The sequence below is a fragment of the Pyrus communis genome, chromosome 1 (assembly GCF_963583255.1).
Source record: "Pyrus communis chromosome 1, drPyrComm1.1, whole genome shotgun sequence".
NCBI lineage: Eukaryota > Viridiplantae > Streptophyta > Magnoliopsida > Rosales > Rosaceae > Pyrus > Pyrus communis.
This window is the reverse complement of record NC_084803.1, coordinates 358,825-378,614: the sequence shown is the minus strand read 5'-3', so window position 1 is coordinate 378,614 and position 19,790 is coordinate 358,825. Positions and strand designations below refer to the sequence as shown.

The following is a 19,790-nucleotide window of genomic DNA, read 5'->3' as shown; positions in this document are numbered from 1 at the left end:
CTCTAGACTAGGGGAGGGGTTGGGTTGGGTTGGGGGGCAGATTTCATATGAATAGATGATGGGGGTTGGGGGGCTTAATTAGTATTGGATGTGATGTGGTGGGAATAAGATTCTTTGGAATGTAATATAAGGAGTCGGAAGGTTAGTAGTGGAGGCTAATATTTTTTATTGATTTTTTTGACCCTCTGCAGTATTCTCTTTCCCTTTTGTCTTCGATTAATATTTGTGTCCTGGCAGAGAAAGATATCGATATGAAGGAGATGAACGTGAAGATCAGTCATGGTTATGAAGCTGCAAGCAACGGTGGTGGAAGTTGGGGTGGGGGTGGTGCTGCCGCCGACACCGTCTCGAGCTCAAGAGTTTCATCGCTCCTGGCCTCCCAAGATCGTGACTACCTTCTTACTCCGACTGGAAACCAGGTCTCTCTCTCTATCAGAGTATATTAAGGTTTCTTTTCCTTTTAATATAAAAACATCTGACTGAAAACAGTTTTCTTTCATGAGATAAAAATCCGAAGATATAGGAACTTGAAACGAATATTTTTGTCGAAATTTTGATGCAGTCCGATTTAATAATTCTGAGATATGTACTCTCTCATAAACATAAAATATGACTAAAAACCCAGCTGCATATAGCTAGTTTAGAAGGAGAAATATTATTTCCTCTCCTAATCTCTCACTACTTACCTCATCTCCTACTTAATCGGTTCTTACAATTGTGTTGTTCTTGGAGGATATTTACAAGTCTCGTGAGGATTAGAAAATGGCAAGATTCAACAATATAAGAACGATTTTTGAGTGTTACAATTCTAAAGATGTGTGCTTACTCTTATGATAAACTTTCTTATTTTGTTTGAGTTCAATTTTAGATGTATTCTGAGTTTATGTGTTATGTATATAATAATAATACACGTGCGCGTGCGAGTTGTTTTTGGTTAACTATGCAAGAGTCCATAAATTTCGTAAACCTTTTCTTACAATTCATGCTGAGGGAAACGAACGCGTACGTAAATGCATGCTATGCCGATGATCTATGGAACAAATAAGAGGGAAATTTTATAGTATTTGACTAATTTTATGAATTATTATGATTATTTATATGAGGACTTCTACGAGGTTCTTGGTCGTCCACTCTCCTTTTTGATAGATCAAACATTTGACATTTTATGTGCTTAATGATCAGTAATTTTGTTAAGTAGTTTTATTAACAAAGAAGATTCGAACTCCAGATCTCAAACTTACTTATATCCATCACTCTTATCTACCCTCACCATTGAAGTAACCTCAGTAATTTATTTTCTTCAATGTTTTTTTATTTTATTTTTTTAACATAAGATATTTACATTAAGGAAATTGATGAATTTAGTCTTAAAATAGATTAGTAATAATATAATTCAAATTTATATTTAATAAAAATTAAACTAAAAATCTTATTTATAAATTAAAAGAAATATCCTTATAAATTAAAAGAAATATCGTTAAATTTTAGGAGGTTAAAGAAACCTTTTCAATAGTGATGAATTTAACCGGAGATGGATTGTGTGCCCTCCTCATTTTATTTTATTTTTCTTTAAACAGTTACGTTAAGTCACGTTAATATTTTTTATTTTTAATATTTTTTATTTTTAATATTTTTTATTTTAATATTTTTATTTAAAAAAAAATTAATATAAAATATTAACCTTGTTTAACTATGATTATTTAAATAAGAAGAAACGGAAAGAAGGAGAGCAGACAATCCAAATCCCATGAATTTAACCGAACCAAAGCAGAAAGGCAGAAAATTTAACTGTGATGTTACTTGTCTCGAGATGAACATGGTAAATTGGTGTCACAATCGAGATGGACCACCACCACGCATTGTTGGTTGTCTATAGAGAGCCACTGTAGAAGGGCATGTGGCACTCTAATGTCAACTTCGTCCCACAGTAACGTTATTGGTATTACACGCGGTCCATTGGCATCCATGCACCTGTATTCATTTTTGGTAAAACATCGCTTTCAAACTTTACTAGATTCGAGCCTCTAGGCTGAAATATCTGGGGAAGCTGGCGAATCTTAACTCAATCCCCACTGTTGAAGTGATGATCTGTCCCCCTTGTCGGAATTATTCAGGCGGTCCATACCTGCTCCAATTGATGCTTCTAGTTCTTTGGCAACGAGCAGTTTGGATAAGTATTTGGGGTGGAATTATGGAAATAACAAAGAACATGTCTTTTATATGTAAAGGTCTTGATCAATATTCTTTTTCTTTCATGTAGTTTAGTATTTTAATGGATAGAGTATTTAGTTTTTATTTATGCATTCTGAATTCAAAAATTTTCTTTTTGTGGTAAATTTACAACAAAAAAAAAAGTATATCCTAACTCTTTAGACTAGATCTGTAAACGGATCGGGTTTATTGTGTTTAGATTAGGTTCAATCCAATCCGTTAATTTAACGGATCATCCAAATTTAGATTGTTAAGCTAACGGTCATCCGTTAACCTTTTTTTTTTTTTGTTCTTTTTTGTTTCATTGTTTCTCTTGCCTCTCTATCCAAATGCTGAATTGATTATCACGGAATATCACAACCACGTGACCCGTTTCACCCGTTAACTCTTTTTTTCTTTCGTTGTTTCTCTTGTCTCTCTCTCCAAATGCTGAATTAATTATCACGGAATATCACAACCACCCAATTTCTTCCACTCTTCCATTCCCATCAACCTTCCTTTTATTCCTTCAGTCTCTCAGTTGTTTCAGTGAACTGAAGTCAATCCCTTTCCCCATTCATCTCTTTCATAGATCTGGGTTTCTGATTCCCTACTCAAAAGGGTTTTCTTTCACTCAAGAGGCAAATACACAGAGACATTGTCGAGAAAATGGCAGCATCAGCGACGGGATGGCGGCAGCTGAGAAATCAAGCTCCAAAGGCCAAGCATGGTGAGTTCAATGGTCAAATTCAATTTAAAAACCTTACCTTTTTTATTTTTCTGCCGGAGACCCATTTGAAAAGAATGCACCAATTCGCCAAAACTCGCTTCAAAATCTCGTCTTTGTAGGTTCTGCACCACTGGATTACCAAGCGACATTGTCGTCGAAGTCGACGACATGACCTTCCATCTTCACAAGGTCATTTCATCAAACACCTGGAGATCACATTCTGCATTTCATCTCCTTCTCCCACCAAAAACTTCTCGGAGACAGAGTGAGCGGTTTCATTGTTGATTATTGAAATTACACAAAAACCCTCAATAATGGATGTAACGGGTTTTGCAGGTTCATCCAAAATGATCTGTTAAGCACCCGACCGTTAAACATTCACCTGAATACTCACTCATTTTAACGGGTTGGGTTAGAAATGCCAGGTCTACTTTAGACTACTAATGCTCCGTTATGTACTTTATAGTTGATTACTTAATGAATTCCAGTTTACGAGGAAAAGGTTTAAAAATTAAAGAAGGTTAATTATAATCGATCAACAGTGTTTAATTCAGTTTGTTGTTTGTTTTGTTTTTGTTTTGATATTGCAGGTGAAAGTTTCTGATCTTGATGGGAAGATAATAGGCCTATACTTCTCAGCCAATTGGTACCCGCCATGCTGGAACTTCAACCAAGTCCTAGTTGGCATCTACGAGCAGCTGAAGAACAGTGGGACCAACTTCGAGATTGTGTACGTGTCATCCGATGAAGACTCTGACGCCTTCAACATCTACCATGCATGCATGCCGTGGCTGGCGATTCCTTTCTCTGACTTGGACACCAAGAAAGCCTTGAACCGTAAGTTTGACGTGGAAAGTATTCCCAGCTTGGTTATTTTGCAACCTAATGATAACAAGGACGAGGCTACGTTGCATGATGGAGTTGAAATTATCTATCGCTATGGGGTCGTAGCCTTTCCTTTCACAACACAAAAGTTGGAAGAATTGCAAGATGAGGACAGAGCAAGGCATGAGAACCAAACTCTGACCAATTTACTAGCAAATCATGATAGAGATTATCTTTTGGGTCACCCCACGCCTAAACAGGTAAAATTTTAGAATCCTGCTGACACTGTTACACACGGTGTTGATATTAATTAATGTACCAATCTATTACGAGATATATATTTTTAGCATATGTCAGACGCGATGCACCGAAAATTCCTACACTATAACGTAAACGCATACCTCTGTTTTGAATGCAGGTATCTGTTGCTTCATTAAGAGGCAAAACCATTGGACTCTACTTCTCAGCTCAATGGTGTCGTCCATGCGTTAATTTCACTCCCAAGTTGATCTCCATCTATGAAAAAATCAAGGAGAAAATGCTAGTAGATGATCACGACGGAGAAGACTTCGAGATAGTATTTGTGTCAAGTGATCGTGACCAAACCTCGTTCGACTCCTACTTCAACACCATGCCATGGCTAGCGTTGCCTTTTGGGGATCCAAACATCAAAGAACTTGTCAAGCATTTTGACGTCAAAGGTATCCCTTGTTTGGTAATTTTAGGGCCTGATGGTAAAACTGTGACCCAGCAGGGTAGAAATCTTATAAACTTATACAAAGAAAATGCGTATCCCTTCACGGATGCCAAACTGGAGTTGCTGGAGAAGAAAATGGATGAAGAGGCTAAGAACCTCCCTCGATCAGTGTACCACGGTGGGCATCGCCACGAGCTGAATTTGGTGTCGGAGGGCAATGGAGGAGGACCCTTCATATGTTGTGATTGTGATGAACAAGGATGTGGTTGGGCGTACCAGTGTCTCGAATGTGGATATGAGGTGCACCCCAAGTGTGTGACCGCTGCCACACCCAATAGCAATAGCAATAGGTGATTCATTTGAGCTTTTAATGTTACTAATTAAACTTGTGCTGTATTATATAAGTTGTGGTCTCGTTTCTTGACGACGGTTTGGGTTGAGAATATTAAATTCCCTTTTTAATCAATATGTGTAATACTGTTCTCATTTGTCAAGTAATTTGGACATCACTGTCGGTTATTATTATTAGTAGCTTATCGATCCTTAAGATTCATTGGCGATTTTGTGGTGTAAGAGATTTATGAATCCATAATTATAAATAAAATTATTAGCAATGGTCTCTGGACTGAAATCAAATCTTCTGCACCTAAAATAGGTGTGATTTTTTATGGCCCTAATTGACACATACTAAATTTATGACAACAAAATTAAGAAAAGTTAAAATAATAAATTAGTGTCAGTCACTTAATGGAATCACATAGAGGCTGCACCTATTTTTGGTGCAAAAGATTTGGTCTTCTCTGGACCACAGGTCGACGAGGTCATGTTTCACATTACGTTGTTTCATCATTCTATTTTGTAATAACTAATGCTAGATAGAATAAATATGCAAATTAAATGATGTGTCACTTATAAGAAATAAACACGTTGATTAACACTTAACTAATAATTCAATATTCAATTTTCATGTCATTTAGTCTACATATTTAATCTCTCTGACATTACTCTTTGTAATTAGTCCACCTATACTCTTATTTTGTGCCATTATTCTCTGTGACGTTAGTTCTACCAATTACTTGTAAGTTTCAATTCTCTTTTAAATTTTCCCTAACACAATTATCACAATTTCACGTACTTACTAATTTATTATGCACGTACGATCTTCTTGACAAATATGCACCTTAATGTTACTTATGTGCATTAAACGTGAGAGGAGATCGAGGCATATTAAAAGTATCAAAGGGCTCAAAATTAAATTGAAAGTTCGGCAAATTAAAAGTATAAAGCGCTCAAAATTAAATTGAAAATTCTAGCTTCGGAGGACACACTTACAGTTTTACTTGTTATTTATTTTTCTTATTACAAAAGATATTAATACGTTAAACTAAACAAAACAAAAATGAATAAAATGCAATGAGTTGACGAAAAAGACTCAGTCTACTGACTAGACAACGAAACTGGAAAGGATCATTCATGGGTCCTTTAGGACATCATCACGGGCCACATTTAGTATCGTCGTTGTGGGCTTGCCAATAACAACAAAAAGGGACACCTGAAATGAAATGCGTAGCAGTAACGCTACAAGCCTACAACGCCGTCGTAAGAGAAACGTTGGCCATAACATTAACATCCTTCTCGTCTCTGTCTCTAATCGCCGTTGAAAAGCGTACGTGCGCCAAAAGTGAAGTGAAAGAAAGGAAGAAAGCGGAATTATATGCTCGGCAACATCCAAAGGGCAAAAGCAAAGCATAAAATAAAGCACACAGAAACAACACACACAAGCAAACATCTACTAAATATGCGCTCTCCTTTCATACCTCTTAAAACCCCTACAGCCAAATACTCTCTCACCCTCAAACTCTCTCTCCCCCCTCTGTCTTCTCCTCTTTCTCTTTCTCTCTCTCTCTCTCTCCAGAAATGGGACTCTGTTTCACAAAATGTCAATCCCACGACATCCCTATATCTTCCTCAGACTCGCCACCTCATCCAACCCACCCAAAATCCAACAGAACCCACGGCCCGTATAAGCCCGCCCCATCAAAACCAAACCCGTATTCGCCTGCTTATAGTTCCGGCACCTCTTTCGGCAGGACCCCTTCGTCGTTTCTGATTGGACCCATTCTCGGAAAACCCTACTTCGACGTAAATTCCCTTTATACCCTCGAGAAGGAGCTGGGGCGGGGCCAGTTCGGGGTGACATATCTCTGCACCGAGAAGGCCACCGGAAAAAAGTACGCCTGCAAGTCGATATCACGGGGGAAGATGTCGACGACCAAGGACATCGAGGACGTGAGGAGGGAGATTATGATACAGCAGCACCTGACGGGGCAGCCCAACATCGCGGAGTTCAAGGGGGCCTATGAGGACAGGCAGAATCTGCATTTGGTCATGGAGTTGTGCTCTGGCGGCGAGCTTTTCGATCGGATTATTGCCAAAGGGAGCTACTCCGAGCGGGAGGCGGCGGGGATTTTCAGGCAGATTGTGAATGTGGTGCATGTCTGTCATTTTATGGGGGTGATGCATCGGGATTTGAAGCCTGAGAATTTTTTGTTTGCGAGTAAGGATGAAAACGCGCCGCTCAAAGTCATTGATTTTGGACTCTCTGTTTTCATTGAGCAAGGTAAGTATTCAGTAATTACTCAAATTTGTGAAAATTTTGTTTGGAGATTACATAAATTTGTGTGTTTATTTCCATACAATTGTTTGTTTAATTAAAGACGAAGATAATTGTCTAGAAGATATAAGAGTTTATAATCCACTCTAACTTACAAAGAAGAAAATTCAAACGTGCATACACAATAATCTCTGCCATTATGGGTTAGAGAAGACTTAAGTCAATGAAGATGGGGACTAGTCAACCAAGTCAACAATTTTAGTGACAAATAAAATAAAATAAAATACGACAAGATAATAAGTGGTGCATCACATTGTGACTAGATTAAGCATTAAGAAATGTGACGCAATATATGCAGCATGTAGGTCTTATGTTGTGCAAGAAATCGACGTGCTGCATATGAAGAACGTATACAAGAGTGAACAAAAATTTACAATATACCCATCATTTTGGAAGCAGTTGAATTGATGAATAACATGCATAATTTTTATTTATTGAAATTTTGTTACTGTAGAATTTCAATTAATTTTCATGATCTACGCGGAGGAATGACTTGTCAGCAATTCTCCAGGGAAAGTGTACAAGGACATAGTTGGGAGTGCCTACTATGTGGCCCCAGAAGTGTTACGGCGCAATTATGGGAAGGAGATAGATGTCTGGAGTGCCGGAATTATTTTATATATTATTCTGGCTGGAGCGCCTCCCTTTTGGGCTGGTAGGTAACTTGCATTGCACGCTACTATTTTTACTGTGTCTAAAACTTTAAACCAGATCAAGAAGAACAATTTGTGTTTCTTTCTAAATTTTCTTTTGACGTTTTGATGTGTGTGTAGAGACCGAGAAGGGGATATTGGATGCAATTTTAGAAGGCAAACTCGACTTACAAAGCCCACCTTGGCCTTCAGTATCTGATGAGGCAAAGGATCTCATCAAGAAAATGTTAACCATGGAACCTAGGAGGAGAATTACAGCTTCGCAAGTTCTTGGTAAATGTTAACAGAAAACTTACTCAACAACTCAACTCCTTTATTTTAATTGTTCCCCTTGAGCAAATTTTTGTCAAAATAATTAATGTGCGTTTTAACCAGAACATCCATGGATGAGGACAGAAGCACCGGACAAACCTATTGACAGTGCTGTTCTAAGTAGAATGAAGCAGTTCAGAGCAATGAACAAGCTCAAGAAACTTGCTCTGAAGGTATGTATGATTCGTTACACCTCCATTTTAATTGTTCAAATCATATGCGCAAGGCCAGACAAGTTAGAAAACAACCGTCTGTCCAGCCTTGTGCGTATCAATATTTGTTACTTCAAATTTGTTTTTTTACGTTATTATTCATCTCCTGTTTGTGTAAGCAACTGGAATTTGGATTGGTTAAAGGTAATAGCAGAAAACCTTTCGGAAGAAGAAATCCACGGCCTGAAGGAAATGTTCAACAACATGGACACGGATGGAAGCGGTAGCATCACACTTGAGGAACTTAAAACTGGATTGACGAGGCTGGGATCCAAGCTCACTGAAACAGAAATAAAACAGCTGATGGATGCTGTCAGTACTCGAAAAATCATTTCTTCGTGCTTGAATTTCCCTTAACATTAATACTATCTAGCTACATTAATTTGTTCTTCTTTTCTCGTTAGGCCGACATTGACAAGAACGGGACTATAGATTACACCGAATTTATAACTGCTACCATGCATCGCCATAAACTGGAGAAGGAAGAAAATTTGCACAAGGCTTTCGTGTTCTTCGACAAGGATCGGAGCGGGTTAGTTTAATCAATTTAATTAATCCGAAGTTTTCGATAAGTAAGTTATACTTGAATCCTCACTGACTGGTTTAAGCTGATCAGGTTTATATCAAGAGATGAGCTAAGACAAGCAATGACTGAATATGGGATGGGCGACGACGCTACTATTGAAGAAATCCTCAATGATGTGGACACGGATAAAGTAACATCTACACACACATGCATACACACATATGTATATATATGTGTGTGCGTGTGTGCATGCATGCATATGCATACATGTTATGTGTTGTGTTTCTCCAGATGACTGAATACTACTGGTTTAATTTTTGTGTAGGATGGAAATATCAATTACGAGGAGTTTGAGGCGATGATGAGAAAGGGAGCTCAAGATGCTGATGAGAAACAAAGATAACTGGTTGACAGCTTTCTTACAAGAATCCATGAAGATCAAATAGTAAACAACTCCCAAAACTCAAAGCCCTGCCTCTGAAAAGTAAACCAATGTCCATAAATAAACTCAAGCTGTTATACATCATGTGTACTACATGAACAAATTAATAATAATAATCCAAATATACAAATTACAACTGTTAAGTATAAATTTGTTCGGCTAAATTGGCTTCGAAGCCTTCCATATTATGAAATATGAAATTTGAAAGTTGAAGGACACTCTAAGATGAACTAAATTGTCGTTTATACATGTTTATTGTATATTTAGTGTTTCTTGGTGCTGTTTTTAATTAAAAATTTGTAACCGATATCATTACATGTTTCCGAAGCGTTGTCAATGAGACTACAACATTTTTAACTCTTACAACATACACCCAAAAGTTTGGGGTCTCACTTTCAAAAAAACGTCGCCGTCTTTTCTTTTATTTTCAAATTACTATCTTCGGAGTTGTTTTATAACTATTTTTTCAAAAACTGAAAGTTGTCAATAAATAATATTTCAATTTTCAGTTTCAAAAAAAGTGAAAACAAAAATTGAAAATGAAATTAATGAATAAAAAAAAAAACTGAAACCAAAATGGTTAGAAGGCAATAAGACTACCCCGAACCGATTTTTTCTTACTCAGATTTCGGTTATAGACAAAAAAATTATTTGAAATGTTAGGTGGTAATCTGAAAAAAAAAAAAAATGAAAGTGTCTGTTTTGTGACAGCGGGCTCGAACCTCAGGGGTTGTTATGCAATTAGCTCGTACGTTGAAGATTAGGATGATACGACATGTCGCTCAACGTCGGACATTATATGTTTTTGAGGGAACTGGTTGCAGAGGAAACCATGACAAGGCGACCTCTGAATCTGCTGCTGGAAAGTCTGCCCCAAACCATCCTCCGATTTCTGAACCCCTTCACTGCTTCTCTTTCGCAGGCGCGTCAAGCCCACGCCCAAATACTCAAGACTGGCCTCTCCAACGACACCAATGTCACCACCAAGCTGCTCTCTGTCTACGCCAACAACCTCTGCTTTCTCGAAGCAAACCTCGTCCTCGATTCGATTCCGGACCCCAACCTGTTCTCCTTCTCCACCCTAATCCACGCCTTTTCGAAGCTCAATCAGTTCCGCCACGCACTATGTTTGTTCTCTCAAATGTTGTCCCGAGGCCTCGCGCCGGACGGTTTTCTCTTCCCCAGCGTCGTCAAGGCCTGCGCTGGCCCGCCAGCGGCTCCGAGAGCCGGCCGTCAGGTTCACGGCATTGCGTGTGTATCTGGGTTTTCTTTCGATTCGTTTGTGCAGTCATCTTTGGTGCACATGTATGTCAAATGTGACCGGATAAAGGATGCACGCAAGGTTTTCGATAGAGTGCCTCAACGGGATGTGGTTATTTTCAGCGCCTTGATTTCAGGGTATTCTCGGCATGGTTGCGTGGATGAGGCTGTGGGACTCTTGTATGAGATGAGGGGGATGGGTTTAGAGCCCAATGTAGTCTTGTGGAATGGGATGATTGCGGGTTTTAATCAGAGCGGGTTATATGCCGATACTGTGTCTGTTTTAAAGAAGATGCATTCCGAAGGTTTTCGACCTGACGGGTCTAGTATTTCTAGTTCTCTTCCTGCTGTCGGACAGTTGGAGGATTTGGGCATGGGGTTTCAGATTCATTGCTATGTGATCAAGCAGGGACTTGTGTCGGACAAATGTGTCGTCAGCGCGCTTATTGATCTGTATGGGAAGTGTGCCTGCGCATTTGAGATGTCACGGTTTTATGATGAAATGGATCAAACGGATGTTGGTGCTTGCAATGCTTTAGTCACGGGGCTTTCGCGAAATGGTCTTGTTGACAACGCACTGGAGATGTTCCAACAATTTAAGGGCCAAGTGGAACTGAACATTGTGTCTTGGACCTCGATAATTGCTAGTTGTTCCCAGAATGGAAAGGATATGGAGGCTTTGGAGCTATTCAGAGAGATGCAGATTGAGGGTGTGAAACCAAACTATGTGACTATCCCTTGCTTGCTTCCAGCTTGCGGTAACATTGCAGCCTTGATGCATGGGAAGGCAACTCACTGTTTCGCTCTCAGGAGGGGGATCTCTAACGATGTGTTTGTGGGTAGTGCATTGATTGACATGTACGCGAAATGTGGAAAAATCCACTTGTCTCGGCTTTGTTTTGATAAATTGCACGCCAGAAATTTGGTCTGCTGGAATGCAGTTATGAGTGGATATGCAATGCATGGAATGGCTAAGGAAACGATGGAGATATTTGATATGATGCAGAGGAGTGGTCAGAAGCCAGATTTTATCAGCTTTACCTGTATACTCTCTGCATGCAGCCAGAACGGTTTGACGGAACAGGGATGGAATTATTTTAAAAGTATGTCGAAGGAGCATGGTCTAGAAGCCAGAGTGGAGCATTATGCTTGCATGGTGACACTTCTCGGACGGGCTGGAAAACTTGAAGAGGCTTATTCCATGATCAAGAAAATGCCCTTCGAACCAGATGCTTGTGTTTGGGGAGCTTTACTAAGTTCTTGTAGAGTTCACAGTAATGTGACTTTAGGTGAGTCTGTTGCAAAGAAGCTCTTCAATATGGAACCGAAAAATCCTGGTAACTACATTCTTCTGTCAAATATTTATGCTTCCAAAGGCATGTGGACGGAAGTCGATAGAGTGAGGGATACAATGAAGAGTCTTGGTTTGAGGAAGAACCCTGGCTGCAGTTGGATTGAACTGAAGAACAAAGTGCACATGCTTCTTGCAGGAGACAAAGGGCATCCGCAAATGAACCAAATTATTGATAAGTTGGATCAGTTGAGCTCGGAGATGAAGAAATCGGGTTACTTCCCCAATACCCACTTTGTATTGCAAGATGTGGAGGAACAGGACAAGGAGCACATTCTGTGCGGACACAGTGAAAAGTTGGCAGTGGCGCTAGGACTTCTGAACACTCCTCCAGGGTCCCCCCTCAGGGTGATTAAGAACCTCAGGATATGTGGTGATTGCCATGCTGTTATAAAATTCATATCTAGCTGTGAAGGAAGAGAGATTTCGGTCAGAGATACAAATCGGTTTCATCATTTTAAAGACGGAGTTTGTTCTTGTGGGGATTATTGGTGAACTTTCACTGTCAGCGCATCTGACTAGGGGCTTACTCTTCAAAAAGGATGAAGTTACTTCAAGCTACTAAGTCCGTCAGGTAAAGGAAATGAACTTAGCTTACATTCTATTTTTTCATTATGCACTGCAAAGAAAGAAGTAACCCGACGCATAATTGTTCCATTTGCAGGTCCCCCCCCCCCCCCCCCCTCTTCCGTGTCAGTGCTCAACAAAACCGAGCTATTTCTACCTGTCCCCGTAAAATACTACATGGATGAAGGGTTGGGAAATCCTTCCAGCGTGTACAGGGCGGAACCAGGACTCGAAGACAGCGCAATTCAAGGATGAATCTCATTTTGAGGTACTCATGATCTTGCACCTTATTTATACGAATGTGTTTTTATTGCCCTCTTTACAAGAATGACTGCGTCTCTTAAATAAATTCGACAGGAAGGAGTCTTGAGTAAATTCGGTGTCTATCGCATGTTGTAAATAAACTCGACAATAAGGCACTCTGTATTCTGCTGTATAGTTGGTTCTGTACTCAATTCATGTCCCTGCTGCAATTTTTGTTGTAAATTTTGCTCAATAAAAGGATCGAACATGCCGTCAAGGCATATAAACTAGGATTGACGCACTATGAATCTGGTTATTAAAGATAAATAATGAATAAGAATGATCCTCGTACCAGCCTACCAGTACACTAGTACAAGAAAACTGAAGAATTTAAGTGCTAATAGTACAACAGAATGTAAGAATTGAGAAAATGTGAGCACATAGAAATAATGAGAATAGTGTAAAGGTTAAAAAGAATTTGTAATTACATAAATTCCACCCGGTAAAAAATTGTAGTTTTGGTATAACTTGCTTAAAGACATGCCCTAAATCCCTAAATTGAGTACTGGTTAGACCAGCAAATCAAGTGAACGGCGTTTCAGACCATACCATACGCATTTGTCAGTGATTGTAAATCTCCTAACTTCCATAGACGACCTGCACGGCTTAACATAAAACGACTTAGACTTTGTACTCTTGAAGATGCATCCACTTTGTACACGACCACTTGTTACCCCTTATCACAGGGCATGCACCTGTAACAACATATAACATGAATAACAATCCCAAGAAAAACAGAGAGCGGGGAGTGCAAAATAGCATACCGTGCAAACTTGACGGGTCTAGAGTAGCATCAGGAGTCATGCTCCAGAACAGTAATGCATCACCCATTTTAGGTTTCACTGCAAGTCCCTGTTTACCACATTCAGATAATTCATTCCACCATGGCACAGAGCTGATACTCCCCTTTCCAGCAGGAAACACCGTCTCACCGCCTTGTTCAACATCTGACCTGAATCAATGGCAAGAAATGGCAAATGGGAAAGAGAACATTGACAAAGAAAAAACCAGCATACAATAAGACAGGAGACAGATACATCAAAAGAGAAAAACCATATGGGAAGAGAAAAGCCGTCTTACAGATACATCAAAAGAGTTGCAACCCGTTGTCCGCCATTCTTGGTGTTGAACTCATCTGCGAAGTAATCAAAATGCGCATCGTATTTCTGCCCAACTTCATAGTGGAGAACCTGAAGTCCTTCCCCATGCTCTGTCAGAATGAAAATCAGCAGAATTAGTGTGTATCTGAACTGAGGAAAATAAAAATCTGGATTGGAAGAAACGCAAAGGTGTAGTGTAATGTAGGTAACTACGTCTAGCAGTCACGTACCTACGGGTATGAAAGTGAAGTCTGCTATTCTCTTCTCGATATCCCTGATTATTTTATCGCGTCCTCTCCTCAGAAACATTCCGGAGCTTGTGCGCACGCTGCAGAAAAGGATTTCGAGGGTATCACGCTACTATATTTATTTTATACATGTAGGGAGGTGATCGAAATGCTTAGAAATGCATACCTACTGTCTCTGCTTTTCCCAGTCTTGCTATCAACGACAGTTGACTTTACCATATGAGGTTTAGCGAGATTAATTAAGTAGTCACATTCTTCCTTGGACTGTCCAAAATCATATCTAAGATTAACATTCTCCAACAATAACCAACACCAACAGAAACACCACCGATTTCGAATAAAACAGAAAATTAAGATCAAGCCAAACAGATAGATTAATTAAAACGAGGAAAACTAACCAAGAAATTGTGATATATGAAGGCTCTGGGCTCCCAAGAAATCACTTCCGTCCACTGCTCTCCTCTATTCCCCAATCCATCACTTCTGGAAAAATATGATTACATTTATTTTTACTTAAATCCAGGAAAAAAAAAAAAAAGATATTAAAAGGAAAGCGAATTCATCACGACCGTGGACTTACGAGCGAAATGCGTACCTCTCGACGATCTTCCGCCTAAAGGAGCTGAGATCGTTAGGTGAAGAGCCGTCGGTGCTGACCGGAAGCGACACGATTCCAAAAGCGAGAAGCATGAGAAGCACCACCGACAGCACGAACAGCATCGACAAGACGAACGTGAACGCCGACCATTTCTTGCTCTGCAACCGACCGTACCTCCCCTTGGCCATTGTTGAACGAGCTCCGAAATCCTAGAGCTCTGATGCGAAATTCTCATGCAAAGGCGAGCGCTGATTGCTTAAATTCTGAGTTCTCTTGAGGACTCTGAAGGCGAATTTTGAGTTCTTTTGAAATGCGTCGTAATTTATAGATCGGAAGGTTAACAATAAAGTATTCAATGTGACGAAATTACCCTGGTGTTCATATTTTGGGCGGGGTTAATGAGGGGGGTATTTTAGCGATTTGCGGATTGCGGTTTTATTTTCCCGCTTTTGCTGTGCTGTGGGCTGCACGCTGGTTATGACTCAGGATTATTTTCTTATTTTCTGCTTCCAGGTTTTGAATAATAAAATCTGATTACATTCTTTTTCTTGCGGTCTAACTAATTAATTAATTTTCTTTATTCAGCTTATACAAAGAAACAACGTCCTACAAAAACCATCAAATTTAGTCATTCTTCTGGGTCAAGAGTGAAATTGAGTATTTTCGTCCAACACCATCACACCATCACACAATCACGGACACATAACCCATTCACATAAAAATGGCCTTAAAAGATTAATACAAGAACACAAGGATCAATCAACTATCACAATCGTTATACCATGTATGTATTATATACAACACATACATGCAGACATGTTCACGGATAAAGAAGCCATGAAAATTTACACACAACCTTTTCCTCTCTGCAAAACTCAATGCTCTCCAAATTATAGGTAACTAGAACAATAAGAGTGTAATCTTTGTGAGAGCAGGGGCTTGCGGTTTTATACTAGAAGACCCGGATCGTCCTATAACAATCCCACAAGGAATACAAGACTAAATCCTTGTACAAGTTTGAGTTGTATTCTCGAATCAACAGTAGAGTTTCAATCCAAACCAAAATTGAATTAATTCTTATAAACACATTAAGACTTTTTTTATATCAATCTGAAATAACAAGGATTATTACTAAATTGTGAGAATCACACTCATACTCTAACAAGATACACTAGCCTCTTCGATTCTATGGTGAATTATCTTCTCTTCAAACCAACCTCGAGCTCTAGTAATTGGTTATTATAATTTGTCTCAGAAAATGGAATGCAGCTAAAATATAGCTAAACCTATTTCTGTAAATTCATTATTTAATCATTGAAAAATTATCACACAAGATAACATTACATGCCCAATCACATCTTTACAACAACAGCAGAAACTCAAAAATCCAACCGTTTAAACTGCTTAATCTCGACCCCCTCTGAATCTGCTGCCGCTGCTTCTCGGCGAGCTTATCTATCGCCGACTGCACCGCATCATGCCCGCCGATGAGCAATCGAGAGTCCCGCCACAGCACGCGTCGAGAGTCTCCCTCCGAGTGCTGGTGAGTCGCGGCCGATTCAGCAACTCCTCCTCCTCATCGTTGAGGTGTTTCTCTTCCTTCACTACGTGTCTGTCCAGAAGAAATTGAACACGTATTTTTCACGAGGGCCGGTGTCCAATTTCCAATCAAGGGCTTGGAAAACTATGTCGTTTCGCGTGATGATGGGCTTCAGAGGGATTCGACATTTTTGTACATTCGCGGTTATCATGATGAGCTTCAGAGGAAATGAGAATTATGCCAACGAATTAATTACCAATATGGTTAAAAGAAGAGAAATATTTTCATTAATGTATTTCCTGATTTACCAAATAATATAGCTGTATTTTCCGTCTCGGTACAAGGGAAATTGGACATACTGATTTTCCAAGCCCTTGATTGGCTCTGCACATTATTTTTCACTCTATAACGGTGTTAATTACGAATTATTTCTTAGTTGTTCCATTCATCTTAAACAATTTAATTCCTAGTCCGTGACTGCTTTCTAAAACATATCAAACTACTCTACTCGATGGGAATAAGGATTCGAACTCGAATATAAAGAACCGGCACATTGCGGTAATTACTCGATCACACCACAAATATTTTATTTTCTAGCTTACCATCAGTTGAATCCTTATCAAATTGTAATTCTGAAGGCCAGCTATAGTACACGCTGTGCAATTAATTTGTGTCGAAATTGAAATTCAAATTAGCATATTAGCATACTAGTTAGTATTCAAGTATGACTAAACTAACGCACACAAATCATAGGAGAGGTATACTTATTGCACCACTATAAAATATAAATTGAAGCAATTTTACAGCCATTTTATTACTGCCTACTTCCTTGGATTTGAACCTTTTCAGAGTGTTGTAAATGGATCCTGCTCATCGGTCCCCGAGCTTGTCGGCACTAAAGGAATTGATTCCGTTAAAGCCGTGGAAGACACCGCCCCCTCCCTTGTCACAGAGTCCATACGGGAATTATATGAAGGTGAAAGATGGATCAAGAGTGTATTGGACGTCCAGGGAAGCAAATGATGATATTATAGACGTTGAGATTCCATATGAAGGATTGTTTGAGTTCATTGACAAGTTTGTCGTTAGGAAGGTTAGGGTTTGGATTGACCGGTTATTTGGGGAGATATTATGCTTACCAAAGTATGATGCATACCACAGTAAACGACTCTTATGAATGCTTTTGTTTGTTTAGGTTTGTGCATACTTCTCTAATCTCTCATTAGATGTAAATTATGCCATGCTAATTGTCTGACCTTAGTTTTTCAATTTTGTTTTGCCTCTTAATTAGTGGTTATGAGAAAGAAGACACGTTTGTTGTTAATGTTGATGAGAAAAAGGAGTTGCTCTATAAATAAAAGGGAAAACTAATGAAAATAATTTGAAAACTTTGAGTTTTAACGATAAAGACAAAATAAAGAGTAAAATAAATAGTATCAGAATTAACCTTTTAATGTAAAAATATAATTTTTTTGATTAAAATAAAAGCTTTTTGTTAAAGTTCCAGAAATAAAAATCGGTGTTCTTCATTGGATTTGTATTTTCTATGGTGACGAGCGACGACATTATCCCTATACAACTAGCACATGAAGCATAGAAATCTGCACTGACCCAGAGAAGCAAAGACTCAGGCCTTGCTTGTGGGAGTGTGTACCACGACAATTAAACGACGTCGCCTTTGGCCTGAGCTTCGCGCTTCAGCCTCTGCAGTCTGCCCCCTTCTGTTATTTCCGCCGCTCCTTTCTCTCGTCTTCGCAGGAAGCTCAGCTATGGCGTTAACCAAATCAACCCTCCATTTCCACCGCTTTCTCTCTCCCACTCCGCTGCGAATTCTCAAGCCCTACTCTCTCTCTTCAGCTTCAGAAGCACCTCTTCAAGAGAACGACACCCCAGACGACGATTCCCAACCTGCCCCTGCCCCCTACCTGTCCGCCGACGAAACCCTAATTGCCGACAAATTCCACTCTCTAATCAAAGATCACCACCGCAATAACCCCAACCCGAATCCCAACCCCACTCCCCCGAACCCCACCTTCACGATCCCTGCTCTCTCGCAAGACTTCTCCCAAATCTCCGCCGTCCATTCAGTATCTCCTTCCGTCGTCCGCCGCGTTATCGAAAAGTGTGGCGGCGTCCGCCACGGCATCCCTCTGGTCCAGGCAGTTGCTTTTTTCAACTGGGCCACGGCCCGCGACGGGTTCGAGCAGAAGTCGGAGCCATACAACGAGATGGTCGACCTCGCCGGAAAGGTGAGGCAGTTCGATTTGGCTTGGCATGTGATCGACCTGATGAAAGCACGGAATGTTGAAATTACGGTCGAGACCTTCTCGATTCTTGTCAGGCGGTACGTGAGGGCCGGATTGGCTGCGGAGGCGGTGCACGCGTTTAATCGTATGGAGGAGTACGGTTGCAAGCCTGATAGGATGGCATTCTCGGTAGTGATTGGGATTCTGTGCAAGAAGAGAAGGGCCAGTGAAGCGCAGTCGTTTTTCGATAGCTTGAAGCATAAATTTGAAGTTGATGTTGTTCTGTACACTAGCTTGGTTAATGGCTGGTGTCGAGCTGGTAATATCTCGGAGGCTGAGAGGGTGTTTCGGGACATGAAGGCAGCTGGGATCATGCCGAATGTGTATACTTACAGCATTGTGATCGATGGTTTGTGTAGGTGCGGCCAAATTACGCGCGCCCATGATGTTTTCGCGGAGATGATTGATGCCGGTTGCCAGCCGAATTCGATCACTTTCAATAATCTGATGAGGGTTCATGTGAAAGCTGGCCGGACTGAGAAGGTGTCGCAGGTTTATAATCAGATGAAGAGGCTGGGATGCAATGCGGATGCCATTACTTATAATTTTCTTATAGAGTGTCATTGTAAGGACGAGAATCTTGAAGATGCAGTTAAGGTGCTCGATCTGATGGTTAAGAAAGGCTGCACCCCGAATGCATCGAGTTTCAATCCCATATTTCGGTGCATTGCGAAGTTGAAGGATGTGAACGGTGCTCACAGAATGTATGCTAAGATGAAGGAGTTGAAGAGCGAGTTGAACACGGTGACCTACAATATATTAATGCAGATGTTTTCTGAGTCTAAATCTACTCATATGGTGCTGAAGCTGAAGAGGGAAATGGATGAGAACCAAGTCGAGCCGAACGTGAACACGTACAAGGTCTTGATCTCCATGTACTGTGGAATGGGGCATTGGAACAATGCCTACAGGTTTTGCAGGGAGATGATTGAGGAGAAATGCTTGAAACCGAGTATGCCGGTTTATGAGATGGTTCTAGAACAGTTGAGGAAAGCAGGGCAGTTGAAGAAGCATGAGGAATTGGTGGAGAAGATGGTCGATAGGGGCTTCGTTACACGGCCGTTGGCTGTGTAGTCTATATTAGATTAGTCGTCGGATTACCTGTTTTCGTTATGGATTTATGTTTGTGAGTTGGGATCGCAATTTTGACAATTTCTTACAGAAAACTGTTACGCATCTGAGCTTCCTGTAACCTTTTTGTTGACTGTCTAATTATTGTCATAATCTTACATCAAAGTTGTTGTTATATGCTAATC

At 40.0% G+C, this 19,790-nt stretch overlaps 5 protein-coding genes across 5 annotated transcripts; 4 read left to right on the top strand and 1 right to left on the bottom strand.

The window, feature by feature from the left end:
* The first annotated feature begins 22 nt into the window (after nucleotides 1–22).
* Nucleotides 23–4,967, top strand: LOC137728528 (probable nucleoredoxin 2). Its single transcript, XM_068467292.1, has 4 exons — nucleotides 23–141; nucleotides 238–419; nucleotides 3,511–4,005; nucleotides 4,164–4,967. Exons 2-4 carry the CDS (start codon nucleotides 252–254, stop codon nucleotides 4,794–4,796), a joined length of 1,296 nt encoding a protein of 431 aa, XP_068323393.1. The 5' UTR covers nucleotides 23–141; nucleotides 238–251; the 3' UTR covers nucleotides 4,797–4,967.
* A 1,323-nt stretch (nucleotides 4,968–6,290) lies between these two features.
* On the top strand, nucleotides 6,291–9,458 carry LOC137728517 (calcium-dependent protein kinase 29-like). The gene is made up of 8 exons (XM_068467285.1): nucleotides 6,291–7,062; nucleotides 7,628–7,771; nucleotides 7,890–8,042; nucleotides 8,145–8,254; nucleotides 8,438–8,605; nucleotides 8,698–8,825; nucleotides 8,910–9,009; nucleotides 9,145–9,458. Exons 1-8 carry the CDS (start codon nucleotides 6,360–6,362, stop codon nucleotides 9,220–9,222), a joined length of 1,584 nt encoding a protein of 527 aa, XP_068323386.1. The 5' UTR covers nucleotides 6,291–6,359; the 3' UTR covers nucleotides 9,223–9,458.
* A 507-nt stretch (nucleotides 9,459–9,965) lies between these two features.
* Nucleotides 9,966–12,442, top strand: LOC137728509 (pentatricopeptide repeat-containing protein At1g20230). Its single transcript, XM_068467280.1, has one exon. It carries the CDS (start codon nucleotides 10,037–10,039, stop codon nucleotides 12,365–12,367), a length of 2,331 nt encoding a protein of 776 aa, XP_068323381.1. The 5' UTR covers nucleotides 9,966–10,036; the 3' UTR covers nucleotides 12,368–12,442.
* A 570-nt stretch (nucleotides 12,443–13,012) lies between these two features.
* On the bottom strand, nucleotides 13,013–14,941 carry LOC137728538 (probable prolyl 4-hydroxylase 3). The gene is made up of 7 exons (XM_068467298.1): nucleotides 14,686–14,941; nucleotides 14,489–14,573; nucleotides 14,257–14,354; nucleotides 14,073–14,170; nucleotides 13,823–13,952; nucleotides 13,507–13,694; nucleotides 13,013–13,437 (listed from the first exon to the last, which is right to left on the bottom strand). The coding sequence occupies exons 1-7, from the start codon at nucleotides 14,874–14,876 to the stop codon at nucleotides 13,364–13,366; spliced, it is 864 nt and encodes a 287-aa protein (XP_068323399.1). The 5' UTR covers nucleotides 14,877–14,941; the 3' UTR covers nucleotides 13,013–13,363.
* Nucleotides 14,942–17,889: 2,948 nt separating this feature from the next.
* On the top strand, nucleotides 17,890–19,783 carry LOC137711141 (pentatricopeptide repeat-containing protein At1g20300, mitochondrial-like). Its single transcript, XM_068450352.1, has one exon. The coding sequence runs from the start codon at nucleotides 17,998–18,000 to the stop codon at nucleotides 19,606–19,608; it is 1,611 nt and encodes a 536-aa protein (XP_068306453.1). The 5' UTR covers nucleotides 17,890–17,997; the 3' UTR covers nucleotides 19,609–19,783.
* The last annotated feature ends 7 nt before the right edge of the window (nucleotides 19,784–19,790 follow it).

What these genes read in the sequence shown, in the direction of transcription:
- LOC137728528 (XM_068467292.1), top strand. Translation starts at nt 252, where the DNA reads ATGAAGGAGATGAACGTGAAGATCAGTCATGGTTATGAAGCTGCAAGC. An exon ending in TTACTCCGACTGGAAACCAG is followed by an intron (nt 420 to 3,510) that starts GTCTCTCTCTCT and finishes TTGATATTGCAG; the next exon opens with GTGAAAGTTTCTGATCTTGA. An exon ending in GTCACCCCACGCCTAAACAG is followed by an intron (nt 4,006 to 4,163) that starts GTAAAATTTTAG and finishes TTTTGAATGCAG; the next exon opens with GTATCTGTTGCTTCATTAAG.
- LOC137728517 (XM_068467285.1), top strand. Translation starts at nt 6,360, where the DNA reads ATGGGACTCTGTTTCACAAAATGTCAATCCCACGACATCCCTATATCT. An exon ending in CTCTGTTTTCATTGAGCAAG is followed by an intron (nt 7,063 to 7,627) that starts GTAAGTATTCAG and finishes GCAATTCTCCAG; the next exon opens with GGAAAGTGTACAAGGACATA. An exon ending in ATGATGTGGACACGGATAAA is followed by an intron (nt 9,010 to 9,144) that starts GTAACATCTACA and finishes ATTTTTGTGTAG; the next exon opens with GATGGAAATATCAATTACGA.
- LOC137728509 (XM_068467280.1), top strand. Translation starts at nt 10,037, where the DNA reads ATGTCGCTCAACGTCGGACATTATATGTTTTTGAGGGAACTGGTTGCA.
- LOC137728538 (XM_068467298.1), bottom strand. Translation starts at nt 14,876, where the DNA reads ATGGCCAAGGGGAGGTACGGTCGGTTGCAGAGCAAGAAATGGTCGGCG. An exon ending in AGGCGGAAGATCGTCGAGAG is followed by an intron (nt 14,574 to 14,685) that starts GTACGCATTTCG and finishes ATATTTTTCCAG; the next exon opens with AAGTGATGGATTGGGGAATA. An exon ending in GGGAAAAGCAGAGACAGTAG is followed by an intron (nt 14,171 to 14,256) that starts GTATGCATTTCT and finishes CCTTTTCTGCAG; the next exon opens with CGTGCGCACAAGCTCCGGAA.
- LOC137711141 (XM_068450352.1), top strand. Translation starts at nt 17,998, where the DNA reads ATGGCGTTAACCAAATCAACCCTCCATTTCCACCGCTTTCTCTCTCCC.